The following is an 18,780-nucleotide window of genomic DNA, read 5'->3' as shown; positions in this document are numbered from 1 at the left end:
TGGAAGTGTAGAGGGGAGTAGAGTGAGACTAGAGGGGGGTAGAGTGAGACTAGAGGGTGCAGGTGGAAGTGTAGAGGAGAGTAGAGTGAGACTAGAGGGTGCAAGTGGAAGTGTAGAGGGGAGTAGAGTGAGACTAGAGGGGAGTAGAGTGAGACTAGAGGGTGCAGGTGGAAGTGTAGAGGGGAGTAGAGTGAGACTAGAGGGTGCAGGTGGAAGTGTAGAGGGGAGTAGAGTGAGACTAGAGGGTGCAGGTGGAAGTGTAGAGGGGAGTAGAGTGAGACTAGAGGGTGCAGGTGGAAGTGTAGAGGGGAGTAGAGTGAGACTAGAGGGGAGTAGAGTGAGACTAGAGGGTGCAGGTGGAAGTGTAGAGGGGAGTAGAGTGAGACTAGAGGGGGGTAGAGTGAGACTAGAGGGTGCAGGTGGAAGTGTAGAGGGGAGTAGAGTGAGACTAGAGGGTGCAGGTGGAAGTGTAGAGGGGAGTAGAGTGAGACTAGAGGGGGGTAGAGTGAGACTAGAGGGTGCAGGTGGAAGTGTAGAGGGGAGTAGAGTGAGACTAGAGGGGGGTAGAGTGAGACTAGAGGGTGCAGGTGGAAGTGTAGAGGGGAGTAGAGTGAGACTAGAGGGTGCAGGTGGAAGTGTAGAGGGGAGTAGAGTGAGACTAGAGGGGAGTAGAGTGAGACTAGAGGGGGGTAGAGTGAGACTAGAGGGTGCAGGTGGAAGTGTAGAGGGGAGTAGAGTGAGACTAGAGGGTGCAGGTGGAAGTGTAGAGGGGAGTAGAGTGAGACTAGAGGGGGGTAGAGTGAGACTAGAGGGTGCAGGTGGAAGTGTAGGGGGGAGTAGAGTGAGACTAGAGGGTGCAGGTGGAAGTGTAGAGGGGAGTAGAGTGAGACTAGAGGGTGCAGGTGGAAGTGTAGAGGGGAGTAGAGTGAGACTAGAGGGTGCAGGTGGAAGTGTAGAGGGGAGTAGAGTGAGACTAGAGGGGGGTAGAGTGAGACTAGAGGGTGCAGGTGGAAGTGTAGAGGGGAGTAGAGTGAGACTAGAGGGTGCAGGTGGAAGTGTAGAGGGGAGTAGAGTGAGACTAGAGGGGAGTAGAGTGAGACTAGAGGGTGCAGGTGGAAGTGTAGAGGGGAGTAGAGTGAGACTAGAGGGTGCAGGTGGAAGTGTAGAGGGGAGTAGAGTGAGACTAGAGGGTGCAGGTGGAAGTGTAGAGGGGAGTAGAGTGAGACTAGAGGGTGCACGTGGAAGTGTAGGGGGGAGTAGAGTGAGACTAGAGGGTGCACGTGGAAGTGTAGGGGGGATTGAAGGGGAGAGGTAGGAGCAACTCGCAGCAACGGAAGGCACTGTGCGGTGCAAGACGACTCATCACAGTGCAGCTAATGAACTCCCGTGTCTGCCATAACCGAGATCACGCGGTCGCGGGCGCTATCGTGGCGAGCGGCGGAAACGAGCCATCCACCGAGTCATCCCGGGAGACGGCACCTGCTCCTCCTCATCCAGCCCCGCTGCTTCGTCCGCCGCGTCCCCGTAGGCGCCCTCGTGGTGGCCGTAGGGCCCCGCGTAGTCCCCGTAGCGCCCCTCCTCCTCCGCGTCCTCCTCGCCGCCCTCGTCTCCTCCCTCCTCGCCGGGCGAGTCGCCCCGTCTCGGCGGCGGCGCCGCGGGCTGCTGGCGGCCTCCTCCTCCTCCTCCCTCGGAGTTGTGGTCACCTTGTTGTTGTTGTCGTGGTGGTTGTTGCGTGTGTGTTTATATTCGTGTGTTTATGTTCGTGTGTGCGTTTCGCGGTTGTTTGTTGTTTCGCAAACAACGATGCAATGCATCGGCCGTTCCCCCACCACCAGAATAGGAGAACGCGTGTTAGACCTGTCAGAAGTCTGTTTTAATATCACACTTTATGTACAATCAGAAAACAAAACGTATCAAAAATCATTCACCACAGAACCAAATAAGGCCACGGTGATTGCAACACCTGTTCCACAGGTGCTGTTGAGGCGGTGTGCGGGTTGTCCCGTCAATGTTCTGACATGCGGCGTGTGACATCCTCAGCGTCACGTGTGGTGTGCGTTCGATGTTCCAGGGAGACAGGGAACGGTATGTGGCAGGCTGCTCCCGAACAACGACGATGACGAAGGCTAATCAGCAAAGGGTAAACACCCGAGTGGAGCGTGGCACGCCACTGACAGCGCCCAGCTGTGTCTACACTGCCCCCCGTGTGCAGACGTCGCGATTAGCGCGTGGTGCTGGCCAACCACCCCCTCGTGTGCCGTGCCGGCCTGCAAAGGTGCTGCTCGCAAACAGCACTTGCTCCTACAGTCTGTTCGGCTATCGGGTGATCTTTGTGCGCGTGTCTATGTGTGTGTCGGTGTGCGTGTGAATGCAACGTTTCAAAACGAGGCATGATTCTCGCGTAAGACGAGTGGATGAAAGAGAAGCCAGAGGTCGTGTCGAGTGCGGCCAGTGGTGGTCCAAGTCGGGGGTCAATCGCCCCACCCCCGCCCTTTGAGATCTGTAATATCGGTATTATATTTGATATTTACTGTAGAAACCGCATAGAATGTTTTTATTTCATTAATGTAGTGGGCCCGATGAAAAATCTTTAACTTCCAAGACCGCCCCCCACTCCCCCATCAAGTGGGAGGAGCTGCCGGGTGGTGATGCGATGGTGAGGAGGGTGAGCGCACAGACGCTGCTCACCGCTCTCCGCCCGGCCCCTGCGGCGCGCGGTGTCGGTCGACGCCGCAGCGACGGCGCGCAGTCGGCAACTGGCGGCAGCTCTGCGCCTTAGGCATCACAACAGCTCAGCCCCATGCTGACCCTTCGTTCTCTGTGGTGTAGAATGTGTCTGTCGCGGTGTGTATGACCCCTGGACGTGTGCATGCGTGCGCGTGCGTTCGTGCTTCGGGCGGGATGGCAGGCGCGTCATCCATCATAGTGCCGATCCCCACCATCATAATCCCCCTCCTCCGCCTCCCCAAGCCTCTCCACCCCAGTGTGGACTACGCGATGAGTCGGCCACACGTGAACGCAAACGCCGGCGACCACCGACAAAGAGGAGAGAGAGGGAGAGAATGAGAGACACACACACACAAGGGCAGAGACACACACACAAGGGCAGAGACACACATCGTCATCGTCACCACCGCGACGTGGGGGAGGCGGCACTCCACACCCTGGCACCCACCACGGCCCACCTCTCCGCGCTCACCGAATTTCTCAGTTTCAATACAAACCAGGTTGTTACATATTCTTAGGTTTTTTCGGTAAAGTCACGTAGGTAAAACATGTAAATTAATAAAAGTAAAATAAAATAAAACAAAATAAAAAATCACGACGTTTCGGAAGCAACACAAGCCTCCGTCTTCAGGTGGAACCGTCACAGCCACGACAGCTGTATCAAGTAAATGAGAGATCACAAGAAATACCACCCCGTATATATAATGGTTGAGGGAATCAGAAGGATGTCGTTCCTGACTTACAGTATCCTGGAGTCTACAAACTGAGTTGCAGATGTGGTGATTGCTACATTGGAGAAACGAAACGTCATGTTTCTGATCGTGTCCGCGAGCATAAGTCAGATCTGAAACACGGCAGAACTGATTCTTCGGCTGTTGCCGATCATTGCTACAACTCTGTGGGCTCTCATGAAATTGTCTTTTCCGAGACCAAGGTGCTCTGCAAACCTCCTGGCTACCATCAAAGGTTTGTACACGAAGCCATACAAATATAAAAACACAGACATAATTTCAACCGTGATGTAATCATTGGAAAAATGTGATTAACCATGCAAAAAAGATGTAACTACACTTATTTGGACCATCTTATTTGACAGACAACTATTACAGGTTATTGATAGACAGCCAGTTTGTTGTTTTACCAGTTTTAGTTTTTACTTGCTTTCTTTTTCACACTTTTGTTATGTATGCTAGGTGTTAGTTACAAACCGCACCTCTCCATAACAAAGGCTCAGTCCTTTGTGATGCAGTCTATTCTTAGTATTAAGCCTCACCTTACCATATTAATAAAAAGTGTGCCGTTCCTGGCCCTTCCCCCCTCAACCATTATATATACGGGGTGGTATTTCTTGTGATCTTTCATTTACTTGATACAGCTGTCGTGGCTGAGACGGTTCCACCTGAAGACGGAGGCTTGTGTTGCTTCCAAAACGTCGTGATTTTTTTTTGTTTTATTTTATTTTACTTTTATTAATTTACATTTTTTACCTATGTGACTTTACCGAAAAAACCCAAGAATATGAATCCTTGCAGTCACGAAAGCTTCAAATCCAGGTTGTTACACACTACTTGAGCCTGATGATTGGTAAACATGTCCCATGTCATATAGAGAGCAGCGATTTGAATCACTGTCAAAGATCCCCCATATTGCCTTGAGCAGACTGTAGGGGCAAGTTCTGTTAGTGAGTAGAACCTATGAAGGTGGACACGGAACATTATGGGGGTGGGTGGCCAACACCATTCCCGACTGCCTTTGTCTCCGTAGTGGCGATGGTTTACACACCGCACAGGTATTTATTTGAGGCTGAGTCGACCGAGGTGAGGCCCAGAACCGGTTCATATAATCGTCACTGGTGTTGGCCGCAATGGGGAATCGAATTCGGGTCGCCGGGTTTGTAGCACAGCGGGCTGACCACTACACTACCACTCCCCGCCCATGTATATGCACACACTCACGCATAGATAATATTTGTGAATGCATATATACATATAATGAGCCTGTAGAAATTCTTTGAGAATGCAGTCTTTTAAGACTGTGATATGCTCACTCTGGGAAGTGCACATTTGGGGTATTAACTCCCGAGGTGCACGCACGCCCTGAACGAACGGCAGAGTGAGCGGTAGCCAAAGGAGACGTCGACGAGGAGGAGACCGAGAGGACGGATCAACTCGCGTGCGGCAGCGGCAAGGCGGATTGTTGCATGGCGGAACCGCGATGGACTGCAAAGGTTCGGGGAAGCCTTCATCCAGTAGTGGACAAACCAAGTTGTTTTTATTATGCACCTATACTAGGCACATCATCATCATCAGCCATGATCATTCCACTGCTGGATGAAGGCCTCTCTAAGCCGCACTTGCGTACGAATGGATTTCATCGCTCCATCTCCTCGACGGCCGTCGCCTTGAGGCGCGTTCCATTCCTCGGCTGCCACTCCATTATGCTTGACCCTCGAATCGGTCCCCATGAGCACACTAGTGTTGACGAGCACACTAGTGTTGACGGTCACCAACGGATCGCTAGACGCCCACCACACTGGGTGTGAAACGTTAGACGCCTATCCTCAAAACGCTTTCACTGGCCCTTCTACCTAAAAAAGACGTGAATACAGTGCAAGCAGAAACACAAACGCACACGTTGCTAACATTTGCATACGCATGCATTATGTATGCACACAACTGTCGGTTAACTTTAAATAACAACGCGTTGCTTCATTGCCACAGAGTCCCGGCAAAGGATCTACTGCTGCATGTCCCCCACCAGGGTGGGATGGGAACCGAGGGTTTTAGCGCCGAACAATTACTTGATGGAACGTTACAGCCAATGGGTTAACTTTTAATTTACTGACCCTATTATCCTAACTGATCTTACGTGGAATGGAAACAATAAAATAACAAAATAAATTAGCAAACAAAACGTCTCCTTCACGTAAAAATATGGCCTTCTGGGAGTGTGTTAATTCAGCAACGTTGCTTCCAGAGAAGCAAACCGAGGTTTATTAAATATCCATAAAAATAGTAGCCATCTGAAGCGTGGATGATTGGTCCTTTCCTCTCGGTGACTGGAAAGATTATTTTTTTGTTATTTTTCTGTAACCTTAGTTTGTGTACAAGTTCGCTGAAAGAAGAACTTGACGTCACAAACGGACCTACAAACACACAGAGCAGACTCCCAATTCACCAGGGTATTGGGTGGGGGAGGGCGGGGGGGCTGGGAGGGGGGCATGGCCAGAAAGAAACAGAAATAAGTCGTTGTCAAGAGTAAACTTAGCTCAACTCGGAGGAGGTTTTCGCAGCCAATATGATGATAGATAGGTTAATTTAGGGTGATGCTACGCGATTATCTGGCCAAATATATGGTGTAAAGCCCTCCTCCACCAAACACAGCCAAGTAAATCGAATTTGTCACTTGGTGTGCAAGCCTTTAAAGTTCCAATCAATATGTTGCTTCAGCTGACCAGTTAGTTGAAAATCAATGCACACAGCCAAAATTTGAGCGATGAAAATTGCTCTCAACTCACTGGTGAGTGAGCTGAAACAATGAGAATTGGCACGTAGTTCAACGCTTGTACACGCGACACTTTGATTGTTTGGCTGTGTTAGGTGGTGGAGGGTCTTACGAAACACATTTTGCAAGATCATTACGTGGCCTAATCCAAAAGACAATTGTGAGACTTGAGTGAATGAGACTATCAATTATAATTCTTGTCGGTACAATCGGTGTGCAGATGTAGAAGGCGACGCGTCCGCGGTCACGTGGGTGCCAAGTCTGCGACCCTCGACGAGTGAGGAGCAGCCAAACGTAAAGCGAATAAAAGGCGCGACAGAGCGGAGAGTCCGCCTACAGCTGATGGAGTTAATAGCGCACACGCACACACGCGGAGGAAACCTCAGGTTACCTTGCCAAAACGTTTCGTGGATTTAAACGCCTCGAGGCGTCGCGAACGGTCGCATGCGAAAGAGGAGCGCGGCGGTGATGGCGAGACAAGGATTCACGCTGTCAGTGAGATCCATCGTTTAATTTCACAGGCAGGTTTAATGCATTCAACACACACGAGGCACAAGGAGGTAGGCCTGCACAATGCACCTTCAACACACGGCTCTCCACAGAAGTGTAATTGTTATTGGTGTGTCGGTATTAATTGTAGTCGCTCATCGGACAGCTCGGGATACACGGAGTGTTAGGGGCACGTGCGGCGCCAGGTTAGTGCATCGCTGTGCCGCGATAGCGCATGCAAAGCCACCCAGAAATCACGAGATTCGAGGTCACCTGGGTTCACGCCCGAGTCAAATCGGGGCCATTGACAATGCGAACAGGCGTTTACGTGACATGACCGCCACGCGGTAAACTTGGCCGGGCAGCGATTCGATTGTTCACAGAACGACGCTTCGCTTGGGCAGTGCCGCAGATTGGCCAACGTCACCGTCCCACGTCACCGTCCCACATCACCGTCCCACGTCACTTTCCCGATCTCAACATCGTCGTCCTAACCCAGGGCTCCATTTCTCAATCGGTGCATTCTGGGTCGCTGCTACACTGCAGTAGGCAGTCACGTGATCAGAGGCCACGGCCAGAGCGAGAGGTATATTTGGATGTGATGTGCAGGGCGCGTGAACATTTTCATGGTAATTGGCCTAGACAGACCCGGGTGAACCCGAGTCCTGACCCTAACACCACACAGGAGATGTCGTTTTGCAGGTAATCGTCTGTACTTTTAGAAGGAATAAGTGAAAGGTCTAACGAATGAAATGGAAAGCACCATCGCCACCCTCCCCACGCGGATGGGAAAGCTGAGTTCGTCCAGAGTTCGTTCCGGGTACGCCCGACACCGCCGCGGTATTTTACGAGCGCTTCTCCCTCGCTAAGGAAGGCGGACAAATGATTCAAATCTGCATTAAAGAATTCCTCATTGGTTTACATCCTTCACCACATACAAATAACTTCAGAGTGTCTGAAATGTACGTCCAAATCTATGGAACTGCCACTGGACGGCTAAGATTTCATCGTAAAGTTGGGCATTGCCAATAGGCGACCGACCACATGTGCTCCAATTGCAGCACTGCAGTGGAAACGGTGACGGACGGCAAGTCTGTTGCCTGTGGTTGTGCACGACTGCTAGGTGCAGTGCAGTCAAATTTTAATTATTCAATATATTAAGTTTGCTTTAAATATCTACAATCATAGCTTTTGGAATAAAAACTCAAATTCCAGATCGTAATTGAACGGAGACTTTGATTTATCGATGGGTTTGGGGAATTTTCGTTATTTGTTGTTGTTGCAATATTTGCAAGTGTTTGATCCAGACAGCCGTGTTGCAGCCAGCAGTGTCACAGCCAGCCCGGTCATCGCCTACCCCCGCTGTCGTAGACTCGATCGCTGGAGCTGCAACGTGACCAAGGCGTTCCCCTCGTGAAGAAACTTGTCGATATCACATCCCTGACACCAACATTGAAGACCATCTCCACCAGCCTACCGCATGGAACGCATTATCCAGCACGGCCCCTCTCTGGCTCTACCATCAGCCAGCTCCCATCTCTTGGTGTCCCACCAACCTCGTCTGACTGATGCTTGTATCAAATCATCTCTGGAATTGTAAAAATGTCTTCCTTTCCAACTTTGCCTGTGCCCGTCTTTGTTTTATGTCAGGTCTCTAATAATTGGCAGCATTTCTGAGATGACAAATGTTTGAATTCCTATGATAAGTATTTGAGAGCAGTGTGACGATTGTTATGGTGTACGATGTGTACGCTTATTGCAAGGTGCCTTGGAGTAGTTATATAAATGTGAGTATTGATCATTCTATCATTATTATTGTCATGCCAAATGCCGCACACAGAACGACTGCGCAGGTGGAAGCTCCTCAGAGTGAGAACAGCGACGGCATCGCTGAAGCCACACGAAGCTCGCGGCTATCTTCGCTACGTACGGGCACGTGTGCGCACACACGTGCCCGTACGGTCACCATTCTCCTCTCAAGCTGCAGGCGCATGGCTGGTTTTAACCGAAGTTAGGGTGGAATGACTGAATAAGCGACGGCTCTGAGAGGCCTTCGTCTAACAGTGGATAGATAATGGCTGCAGATAACGATGATGGCGATAAGGTGGGAATGGAAGAAATCTGCCATGCACAGCCATCGATGTGTCCCTCGGCTAACCGGCGAGAAATCGTGGCACACCCAAGGAGGCGACCGTGCCGATGCCCAGAGGCAGCGGGGGGCGTGCGAGAGGCAGAGAGCAGCATTATGGGGATGCCTCGTAAAGCCGGTGGGGGGCGGGGGGACCAACATGTGAGTGCCCCCCCACTCCGTGCGCAAGCTGAAAGCGAGCATGCATCACCGCGCTGGTCCAGCGCGACACTGGGGTTTGCAGAGACGCGGTTCCTCCTCTCAGCAATGCTCCGCTCGGGGTCAGACATGTGATCACAAGCTCGTATCACTCTGGGTGACTGACACCAGAATAAAGACCGAGATCGGTTGAAGAAGGGATCATGTTGCTGCAGAGTCCTCAAGGTCACGCAGGGCGTCACCGACCAGTGGGACGTCAAGAGCCGTCCTTCACCGATACGAGTGAACCGCGTTCTGACTGTGGCTCAGAATGGCATCGGTGGCGTCATTTAGCCATCGGTAATGTTGGTCGCATAAAAACGCCTTTGGCGATATAAACATTCTTCTGAGTCCATTGCTTACAAGAATGTGAGTGTCACGAAAAATATAACACAGAGTGGGTTTCCACAGGCAACAGTAAGATCCGTAATTGATTTTTGTGTCAGGCCACGAAATTATTTGGTCAAATCTGTGTCGTGAAGGCCCCTCCACCACCACCCAACATGGCCACACAAGTCAGATTTTCACGCACAAGCATTTACGTGGCAATTCTGATTGTTTCAGCTCACTCTCCGGTGAGTTGAAGAGCAATTCTCACAGCCAAATATGGCGTTAAGATAAATAACGTTTACTTTGAAACTGCATCAAGGTACAGACAGTCAGAATAAAAATTCAGCAAGTGACAAATGCATTTATTTGTCATGTGGTGGAGTGTCTAAACGACACATATATGGCCAGACCCTTAGATGGCTTGACCAAAACATCAATCAAAATAACAATGTCAACTTAAAATGCGCACAGTAGTTGCCTGCTCTGAGAGAAGATGGATGACGACTCAGAGGCGTGAGGAGCCGCCGCAGACGAGTGGGGAGGCAGCCAGGGAGTAATCCAGCACCACATTCCCACCAAGCTCTGCGGCCGTCTATATATCGACGGTGTTATCAGCCTTTTAATGAGTGTTTACACGTGGGAAGAACCCGGAGCACCTGGAGAAAGCCCACGTGTGTGAGGGGGCAACACTCTATCCTGTACAGATGGAATAGATGGACTTTAGTCTACACTTAGCTGTACAGCCAGGAAGTGAACCAGGGTATGGCACCTGGACACCCACCAACCCTGGCTGCCGCCTCCGCAATGCGGGACGAGAGGCTGCGTGTTGCAGCTGTATGAATATATTACGAGAGGATGTTTTTTCTCAAAGAGAGGCAATGGACGAACGGGACGGGCAACTATTATGAAGAGGGCCAACGAGCAGACAAGAGGGGCAGACAAGGGGGGCAGACAAGAAGAGGGGCAACGGTCGAATGGGAGAGGGGACGAGTGTTCGATATCGTGACGGGCGAGTAAATAAAAACATAAAAGTAAAATGTGAGAATATCAAATGACTGACCACAAAAACGAAACCTCGGCATCAAACAAACGGAGGAGGAGAGGGCCCGCGTTTAAACGGCAGGCCGAGAACGGCAGTGCCGGTACTGCCGGAGGCGGTGACGCGTGCCCGCGTCAGTAGTTACCTCCGATGTTGTAGCCGCCGCACATCGATGCGTCGCAGTAGCCGTTGGGGCCCGGCGAGCCCCGTAACCCAGGCGAACCGAAGGAGCCTGGAGGCCCCGGGGGCCCTCGCATTCCCTCAGGGCCCGGAGAACCCTGCCGACCCTCTCCAGGGGACCCTGAAGACAGAGAGGAGATCGGTCGCCATAATTATAATTTCGGACAAATTTAGCCTTGCTTAATGGCAACCCCTAACTCGTCTGCGTTTCTAGCACTGGTCTCTCACCAAACCTGTGCAGTGTCCTGCACCAGCGCACAGCACCACGCCGGTGCCAGATCTCAGGGAAAATAGATTCCGGGCACCCGGAGACAGATGCCGGATTTTGCGGACTCTGCAGGTCAAATGTGGGACAGGTGTCGACACAAGCGGGGCCTTGGCAAGCGCTCCGTTAGCTCCTCTCTCAATCCCCCCACTCGGCTGCCTTCCACACAACCGCATGTGCGAAGGTGGAGCGGTGGTGCAGCGGTTAGTGAACTGCGTTATATACCAGGCAACACGGAGTCTGATTCACTGCCGAGGCTAACGTGAGTGGTGAGTGACATCTGAACTGGTCCTGGGCTCCACCCATCCCTCCCCATCCCTTTGGTAATCCGCACTGGCCAACGAGGTGAAGTATGGTCAAACAACCTCCACGACCGGCATGGCATAAGAAGACCTTCATCCAGCAGTGGATTGGCAAAGCGTTGTAAATATGTATTTATAATTTTACCTAGAGGTATGGTTCAGCGTACGGTATCATGCACGAGGGATCTCTTTGTAGCGTGAGCCCCATGTGGGACCGCAAACCCAATGACCCTTTGTTGCGAGTACCTGCACAATGAGGCACTCGCTCAAGAATGTTGTCTTTACGACCAGGGTGAAATGCTTTATTGTGTAAAAGCTGCTCGTCTGTCACTACATTGATACCACGGCAGTAGCAATCGACATCTGGGGGAGTAACTCACAGGGCCGGGTCTGTTTTGTTGCTCACATGAAGTAACGTTTCAGTCTCCAGAGCCACGAGCGCTGTGCTCGCATTTCCCAGGAGCAAACCATAGACCAGTTTCACTTTCTCCGAGTCTCATCAGCAGGGTATGTGACTCATGAAACAAACAATAGGTGTCAAAAATGACGTCGTGCGTCACTCTGTTTATCCGGGAGAGTCTCGCCGAGTGTCGAGACTATTCTTCAGGGTCCCACTACATTGGGATGTCTGGCCAATTACTTGTGGGAGGAAACTGGAGTAACCGGAAAACTCACCACACACACGAGGGGATAACACTCAAACCTCCGCACAGATAGACTTAAGAATTCACTTCTGTCTCCTGGCCACCTCGCATCGAAATCGACCAAGGAGTGTTTTTGACACTGCACGAGTGCGCTACGTTATGGGCAATATCTCTCCACAGCCAGGACCTATCCACTGCTGGATGATGACAATCGCATTTCCTCCCAGTCTTGCGTTACAGCAATCACCTGGCTACGGCAACCCAGAGCTGGCTGGCGTGGTGCTGGTGACACTGCCCTCTCGTGCACTGTTCCGGCCTTAATAGGTGCTCTCTAAAAGCACTTGCCCAATGCGTGCATGGCTGTAAGAGAAGCTTTGTTTTTAGCCGTGCGGACAGACCACACTTTATTTTCCCGTGACTCACTGAACACGACAAATGATAAATATTCGTTTAAAAACACGACCATTCGCTTCCAATTCCCCAGCCAAATGGCAGAGAACCATTTGCATTCGAATCAGTGCCTGCACAGAATACCCATTAGCATAAAAATGTACGAATATGGAAAATGAAAAAATGGAAAAAAAATCAAGCGGCAAGGGTTGCGTGTTTTTCTTCTTTTTCTTCTTCTCTTCTGTGTGGAAAATAGTTGGCAGCTCTGAAGGAACTCAAGAAGCCCGCCATGGAGGAAGGCATGTGTTCTATATTTTCTCCCTCTGGGCACGAGTCCAAGTGCGCGCTCCGGTGCGAGAGTGGAGGGCGCAGCGGAGAAGCGGAGAAGCAGAATCGGAATGGGGGTCAGGGGCTGCGAGCGTCACTGGAAAATGCTCACGCTCGGCCGGCCAGCCGAGACAGGCCTCTGCGGGCTGGGTGGGGGAGACTGTCGGGGCAGGAGCCGTGGGGCGCGGAGAAAGGGGGGCTCGGGGAAGAGACGGCAGGGAGGGGGGTGGAGAGCCGGAGAGAGGAGCGAGCAACAGAGACGCAGGAGGTGTCGGAAAGAGATGGGTAGGGACAGGGGAACGGATCAGAGAGGACGCCAGTGCAGACACAGTCACGGAGGTGAGTGAGAGAGGAAGTGCGGGAGGTGAGCAAAGGAACAAAAGAAAAGCTCGCGTTGACACGCGAGGTAGACGCAGCGAGACAGATGCGGTGACGGGGACAGGCGCAGACACGCGCAGACACGCAGACGCACGGGGAGGAATGGGAGGCGCAGTGAGACCAGGAGAGAGGCTTGCAGGCTGCGCGTGTGTGCATGCGCGCATACGGAGAGGCAGGGTGCGACTATAGGGAGGGGGAGGGGGGGGTGGGGGGCATTTACCTGGAGAACCTTGAGGGCCGGGCAGTCCTGAACTTCCAATGCCCGTGGATCCCCGCTCGCCCTTCTCTCCAGCGAGGCCTGAGGGACGCACACAGTCCACGCCACGGTCACCCCACGTCCCCCAAATACAAAGATCCCCTGTAAAGCCTTAACAGACTTTTGGAACAAGTGCTGTTAGCGAGCACCTATGAAGGCCGGCACAGCACACAAGGGGGTGGGTGGCCAACAGCACGCCCGGCCACCTTTGTCTCCCCAGTGGTCATGTGTACACACCACACCAGGTACTCATTAGAGGCTGAGTCGACCTAGGGGAGGCCCAGGACCGATTCAGGTAATCCTCACTGATGTTAGCTATGAGCGGAAATCGAACTCTTATCGCTGGGTTCATCGCACAGCGCGCTAACCACTGCATCACCGCTCCACCCCAGGATGAGTTAATCTCCGCCAAGCAGTGTGACGCATGGGACGAGACATTCAATGAATAAATAACCAACAACCCCAGCAAAACAAAACAAAGGAGTGACGGCTGCCATAATATATCGTGCACTTTGAAGCGCAAACTTTTGTCAACGCATTCTATAATTTAGCAGAGCCATACCTTAGATGCCCGGCGGGCCCACACGTGGAATGCGCCACGCGGCAGGGAGAGTACCGCTGCTCAGAGGGCCGCAATGAGCGGGACATGAGCAAGAGGCAGAGAAGAGAAGAAAGTGGACTTTTGGATGAAAATTAAGAGGTGGAGTAAGGAGGAGGAATTAGGGGGAGGAGGAAGAGGTGGATGAGGAGGGAGGGATGAGAGAGAGGGAGAGATGGGGAGGGAGGGTGCTTCATGGAGCACGTGGAGTCAGACAATCTCGAGAGTGGAGCCGCCTCACCTCTCTCCCCGCCGCGACCAGGCATACCGGGGGACCCTGGGAAACCCGGGCGACCCAGAGGCCCCGGCTCCCCAGGCGGCCCGGGGGGCCCTGGGCGTCCCGCCTCCCCTTTGGGCCCCGGCAGGGCCCGGACATGGTGGTGGTTGTTGCTGGGGATCTGGTTTATGATGCTGTTGAATCGGCTGATGTGGCCTGAAGATGGGATACGGACACAGTGGTGAGAGCAGAGGACACGCAACGTCACTGCCGGGGGGAGCGATGATGGCCCTTCCTTGAGACCCCAAATATTTGTGTTTTATTGACGTTTCTTTGTGCCAAGACTAGTTTTGTAACCGAAAATTTTCTATGAGAAAAAAACAAGAAATGACATCAGTAAAAAGCATTTTCTTGGAACATGCATGTCACGTTTTTATTAACTTCGGGGTGGCCTGTTTGTAAAGTTTGACATTTTGCGACCACCCCCCACCTTGAGAAGTTACTCGTTTCATCACTGTAACGACATGTCGACTTATCGATTAAAATATATTTAATGCTTGCGACACATATCATGATGCCTTAAATAATTGGAGGATTGTGGGTAATGTTTTAATAACTCGCTCTTAGTTCCAAATGGCCACGTTAACATAAAGTATCGTTCAGGCAATCAGACCAGCGATACTGGAGGTCAAGAGGCAGAGAGGATTAAGAGATAGGCTTCTGCAGAGATGATTGAATGGAAGCCAATTTATTTGTAACCCAAATTGAATGCAAAGTTTGGTGCATTTCTGAATGTTCACCATTCTGACAGAGTCCATGCACTGGGCCGCTAGACTCGACAAACGTGCGTTACTTGCTGCCAAACCTTGAGGAACATTTTTTTGGAATCACCTGCAGCCGCAGAGATGTGCATGACATAGATAAGTAGTACACATCTCCCACCGCCGGAGCGGAGACGGAACGGAGAATTCCAAATTTCACGTCCGTCGGCGTGAAGTGCTGCAGGTTGTGCGAGTGTGAGCAGTGACGCAGCTCACCGGGAGAGCGTGACGACAAGCCTCTCTCTTAAACGATCCTGAGAGCGTGCGCCTTTGCAAAACTGCAAAACGCGTTTCTTAATACCCTTTGTACCAGAAACCACTCGTGCAAGGGCCTCTTGCTCGTGCCAAGTCTATAAAGCAATGGCAACCGCACATTAACCGAGAGATTTACACGTGGTTTATATGTGGCACGTTCTGTTTAATCGCTGCATCTTTTAGAAGCCACTGTCTCGTGGGGTTTTATGGAAACGCAGGTAGCGATGTTTAAGAAATTACGCCACGTGCGATGGCTCCACAATTCCAACTACAGGTGGCACACCGGGATGTTATTTAACAAAAAGAAGAGTAAAACGTGCCGGCGTGCATCACGGCGTTTAATTTACGAGCCGGGTCCGGCAGCGAGCCTCGGGGACGTGAACACGCCAGCACGCAAACTCTCCGCATTGCGCGCTCCCCAAATGATTGCGCGTGTTTACAGCAAATTTCACAAACACGCTGGAAATTACACAACAACAACAAAGAATGACTCGCGCTGAAATACGAAGTCATTCTTTCCACAGACGTTTCCCGGGCATGGATGTGAGCCAAAGAGCGACAGCAACTGCAGCCCCGCAGCGCTGATGGCGGTCGTTAAATCGTGATCAGAATATTTCATTAAACTGGAGGAATCCGATGAGCTATAATGCTCTTTACCACGAATGTCCAGTTGGGGTGGGTAAGAACGTTACAACAAACAATAAAATAACATGATAGGAGTGCAAAGTACAAGAAAGGTCAACAATCACCCAAACACGAAACAAATACAACACTAAACCATCCCCATGCTACCAGACAAAGCTCACCGAGGTAATAACTTGGTTTTCAAAAGCGCCTGGTCACTGCCACTACCCCAGTGTCGAGTAACTTCCCAGGTGGTCGAGTGGCTCGGGAAGTGGAGCGCTGATCTGGCACCCCTGAGAGCCGGAGTTCGAATCTGAGTTTCAGCGGTGGTGCGTTGATGGTTTCAGCCGAGTCACCACCAATGGCTCACACAGAGACCCACAGGCTCACACAGAGACCCACAGGCTCACACAGAGACCCACAGGCTCACACAGAGACCCACAGGCTCACACAGAGACCCACAGGCTCACACAGAGACCCACAGGCTCACACAGAGACCCACAGGCTCACACAGAGACCCACAGGCTCACACAGAGACCCACAGGCTCACACAGAGACCCACAGTAATGTCCTGCATAATATGTGGGTAGTCGGTCCTGGCTCTACGAATACCACTGGTGTTATTTTCTGGCACGACTCTACGAATGTACAGCAGCAGGAACTCACTGTTGATCATCTGCTCGCAGACCTGCCGCGCGAGCATCCGCACCACATTCTGTCCCTGAGCATCGCCCTGTGGGGGCATGGGGTGGGGGAGTCAGTGGAATCGATGGGGGGGGGGGGGAAGCAAAATGAGTCTCCACCATGGCGCCGTGCAAGAAAATGAGGGAGTGAATGGGCACCACGTAACCTTGTGTGGGAAACAAGGGTTAGGGAAACAGGGTGAGGGTTCGGTATAAGGTTTATATCAGGTTTGAGGTTAGAGTTAGGGGCAGGTATCAGGGTTGGGTTAGGGTTGGGGTTGGGATTAGGGTCGGGGCTAGAGTTTGGAATGTGGATACGGTTGGAATTAAAGATTTTAAGGTTAAAGTTGGGTTCGGGTTCTATTTAGGGATTGGATGAGGGTTAGGGTTCAGGCTACAAGGTTCACGATCGAGATCAGCTATCGATTGGCTGCAGCGCAATTAACCATCACTGTAGCGTTGCTCCCGCCAGTGCCCACCACGGCTCCTCTGCAGGGTGGACACCACCTGGCTGCGCGGTCGATGCGTTACTTCTGCAGAGGCCGTGCCAGCGGTCATGATTACATATTTACGAGTCCTGACGGCGAGATTGCTGTTCCCGCGAGTGCTCCGGTCAAAGGGCAATTGGTAACGTGCGCTCGTATCGGGCCAGATTACCACGCAACGCGATGATGACCGGAGCGCCATTCTGCCGGCTCACGTGTGGGGAGCGAGTGAGGGCCGCAAGGAGAAATCGCGAGCTCAGCTGTAGCACTCGATTTGAGCCGTCGGGAATTGAAGCGACGGCTCGAGGCTGCGGGAGACGGGGTGACGGAGGGAACGGAATGGAGCGCCACGCTCACGAGTTTGTGACCTTGCGGCACGTGGTGGTGTGGGTGGGGTGCCCATCATGCACCAAGTTCGGTCCATGCGCTCAGTCGGCCCTACCACGTCCCCTCACCTGCTGTGACTGCAGCAGGTGAGGGCATGTGGGGAAAATTTAGTTTCAGCTGGGCCCGAAAAATATATCAGCACCCGGCACACCACAACCAAATAAACCCCTCGATTTGGCTGTGGTTACCAGTCACGCGGCTGCTCTAGTCGACCATGGATGTGGCAGTGAGACATTAAACCTTGGACTGCGTAATCCTGAAGCCGAGGAGTGAACATCCCAATCCCCCAATTCTCTGACCCCCGATCCCCGGAACACCAGCGGTGCTCGCGTTGCGTACACACTCACCCTCTCTCCCTTTTCTCCTTTCGTTCCTGCTGGGCCCTGACGTGGTGGGGAGACAGACGGACAGAGAATAACACACGCGTTGTGAATCAGTGCCAAGCGGGAGTTACACGCGTCGCGTACGCGCAGATCGCCGGGCTCCAGGCAGGGAGGCCGAGCGTGGAACCGCGCTGGCTCCACTCCCCGAAGCCGGGAGCCCAGAGCCGCGAGCGGCACTGCCCAGAGCAGGATCCGGCGGTGCAAACAGCAGCCACTCACTCGCACTCTGTGCGAGCTTGTGAGCGAGCGAGCGAACGAGTGGTGTGACTCGATATTGATAGAAAAATCCACACGGGTTTTCTTCTTAGGCAAACACAATGCACAAAATCTACCCCCATCGCTTCTAAAGCAGGGGCTCCCCACCTCCCCCCCATCCCCCTTGAGAACCAAAAAATATAAATTGTATTTATATTTATTAATATAGAGCCTTGTTTATTTAGTTTGGGATTTTAAGACCATGCCCCCCATCCCCTGCCCGGCCCCCGCCGTTCACCCCTACAGTGGCAGGTTTCTCAATCCACCCGGCAAAAAAGCCTGCGGCCCGGTTCTAGACGGTGACATGGCAGAGACCGGGTGGCTCGGCAGCCAGGGGAGGCCGAGTCGGCACAGAATAGATAAAACCCAGGCTTGGGCTCAAACCAAGTTGATCTCAACTGAGGTCACCACTGGCTGTTCAAACAATAAATAAATAAATAAGCGATGCTACATTGGGATTAATACCTTTTTTGGCAAAATTGACGGCTGTGAGAATGCAAGATTGTTTAATTGCCATATGATGAACGCTTCTTCGTAGCAGCGCATGTGGCGCAGTGTGGCACCCCGGTACTGTGTGTATAAGTGATCACTGAAAACAGCCTCAGAAGTAGTTCTGCGATGTCTCCTTCTACAGACCGCTCACTAACACACTACTCTGGCAAAGTTCAGAGTTCATGCCACGACATCAGCAGCACAACTGTAGTAAGACAGACAGACACACACCATGGCTTGGGGTGGTCTGCATACAGCAATAGATTGATCATGGCTGCTGATGATGATGATTATATATACATAAATATTGGCTACGTTTAAAAATTTGATTTGTGGACCACGCTCTTGGGCGGAAATAAAGGGCATTTTTCACAGCTGCTGGTGCTGCCAAACACACACGTGTGGAGGTGTGCAGACTGGCAC

The 18,780-nt window shown here is 52.0% G+C and overlaps 1 protein-coding gene across 5 annotated transcripts in view; it reads right to left on the bottom strand.

Moving 5' to 3' along the window:
- Positions 1 to 1,184: 1,184 nt before the first annotated feature.
- Positions 1,185 to 18,780, bottom strand: part of LOC144717975 (collagen alpha-1(XII) chain-like) — a 92,421-nt gene continuing 74,825 nt past the window's right edge. For 2 of the 5 annotated variants that reach the window (XM_078593830.1, XM_078593829.1), the window contains 6 exons: positions 17,575 to 17,610; positions 16,339 to 16,405; positions 13,997 to 14,188; positions 13,122 to 13,199; positions 10,561 to 10,716; positions 1,185 to 1,703 (listed from right to left, as the gene is read on the bottom strand). In XM_078593830.1, coding sequence (XP_078449956.1) covers positions 1,423 to 1,703; positions 10,561 to 10,716; positions 13,122 to 13,199; positions 13,997 to 14,188; positions 16,339 to 16,405; positions 17,575 to 17,610 — 810 coding nt within the window. In that variant the 3' untranslated portion in view covers positions 1,185 to 1,422. Of the gene's footprint in view, positions 1,704 to 1,851; positions 2,991 to 6,739; positions 8,107 to 10,560; positions 10,717 to 13,121; positions 13,200 to 13,996; positions 14,189 to 16,338; positions 16,406 to 17,574; positions 17,611 to 18,780 lie in introns of those variants that run through there. The other 3 variants (XM_078593831.1, XM_078593834.1, XM_078593832.1) reach the window with 3 other exon arrangements.

The sequence above is a fragment of the Lampetra planeri genome, chromosome 4 (assembly GCF_965212315.1).
Source record: "Lampetra planeri chromosome 4, kcLamPlan1.2.h2, whole genome shotgun sequence".
Taxonomy (NCBI): Eukaryota; Metazoa; Chordata; class Hyperoartia; order Petromyzontiformes; family Petromyzontidae; genus Lampetra; species Lampetra planeri.
Note: the sequence above shows the minus strand (reverse complement) of the source record. Positions and strands in the feature narration are given on the sequence as shown.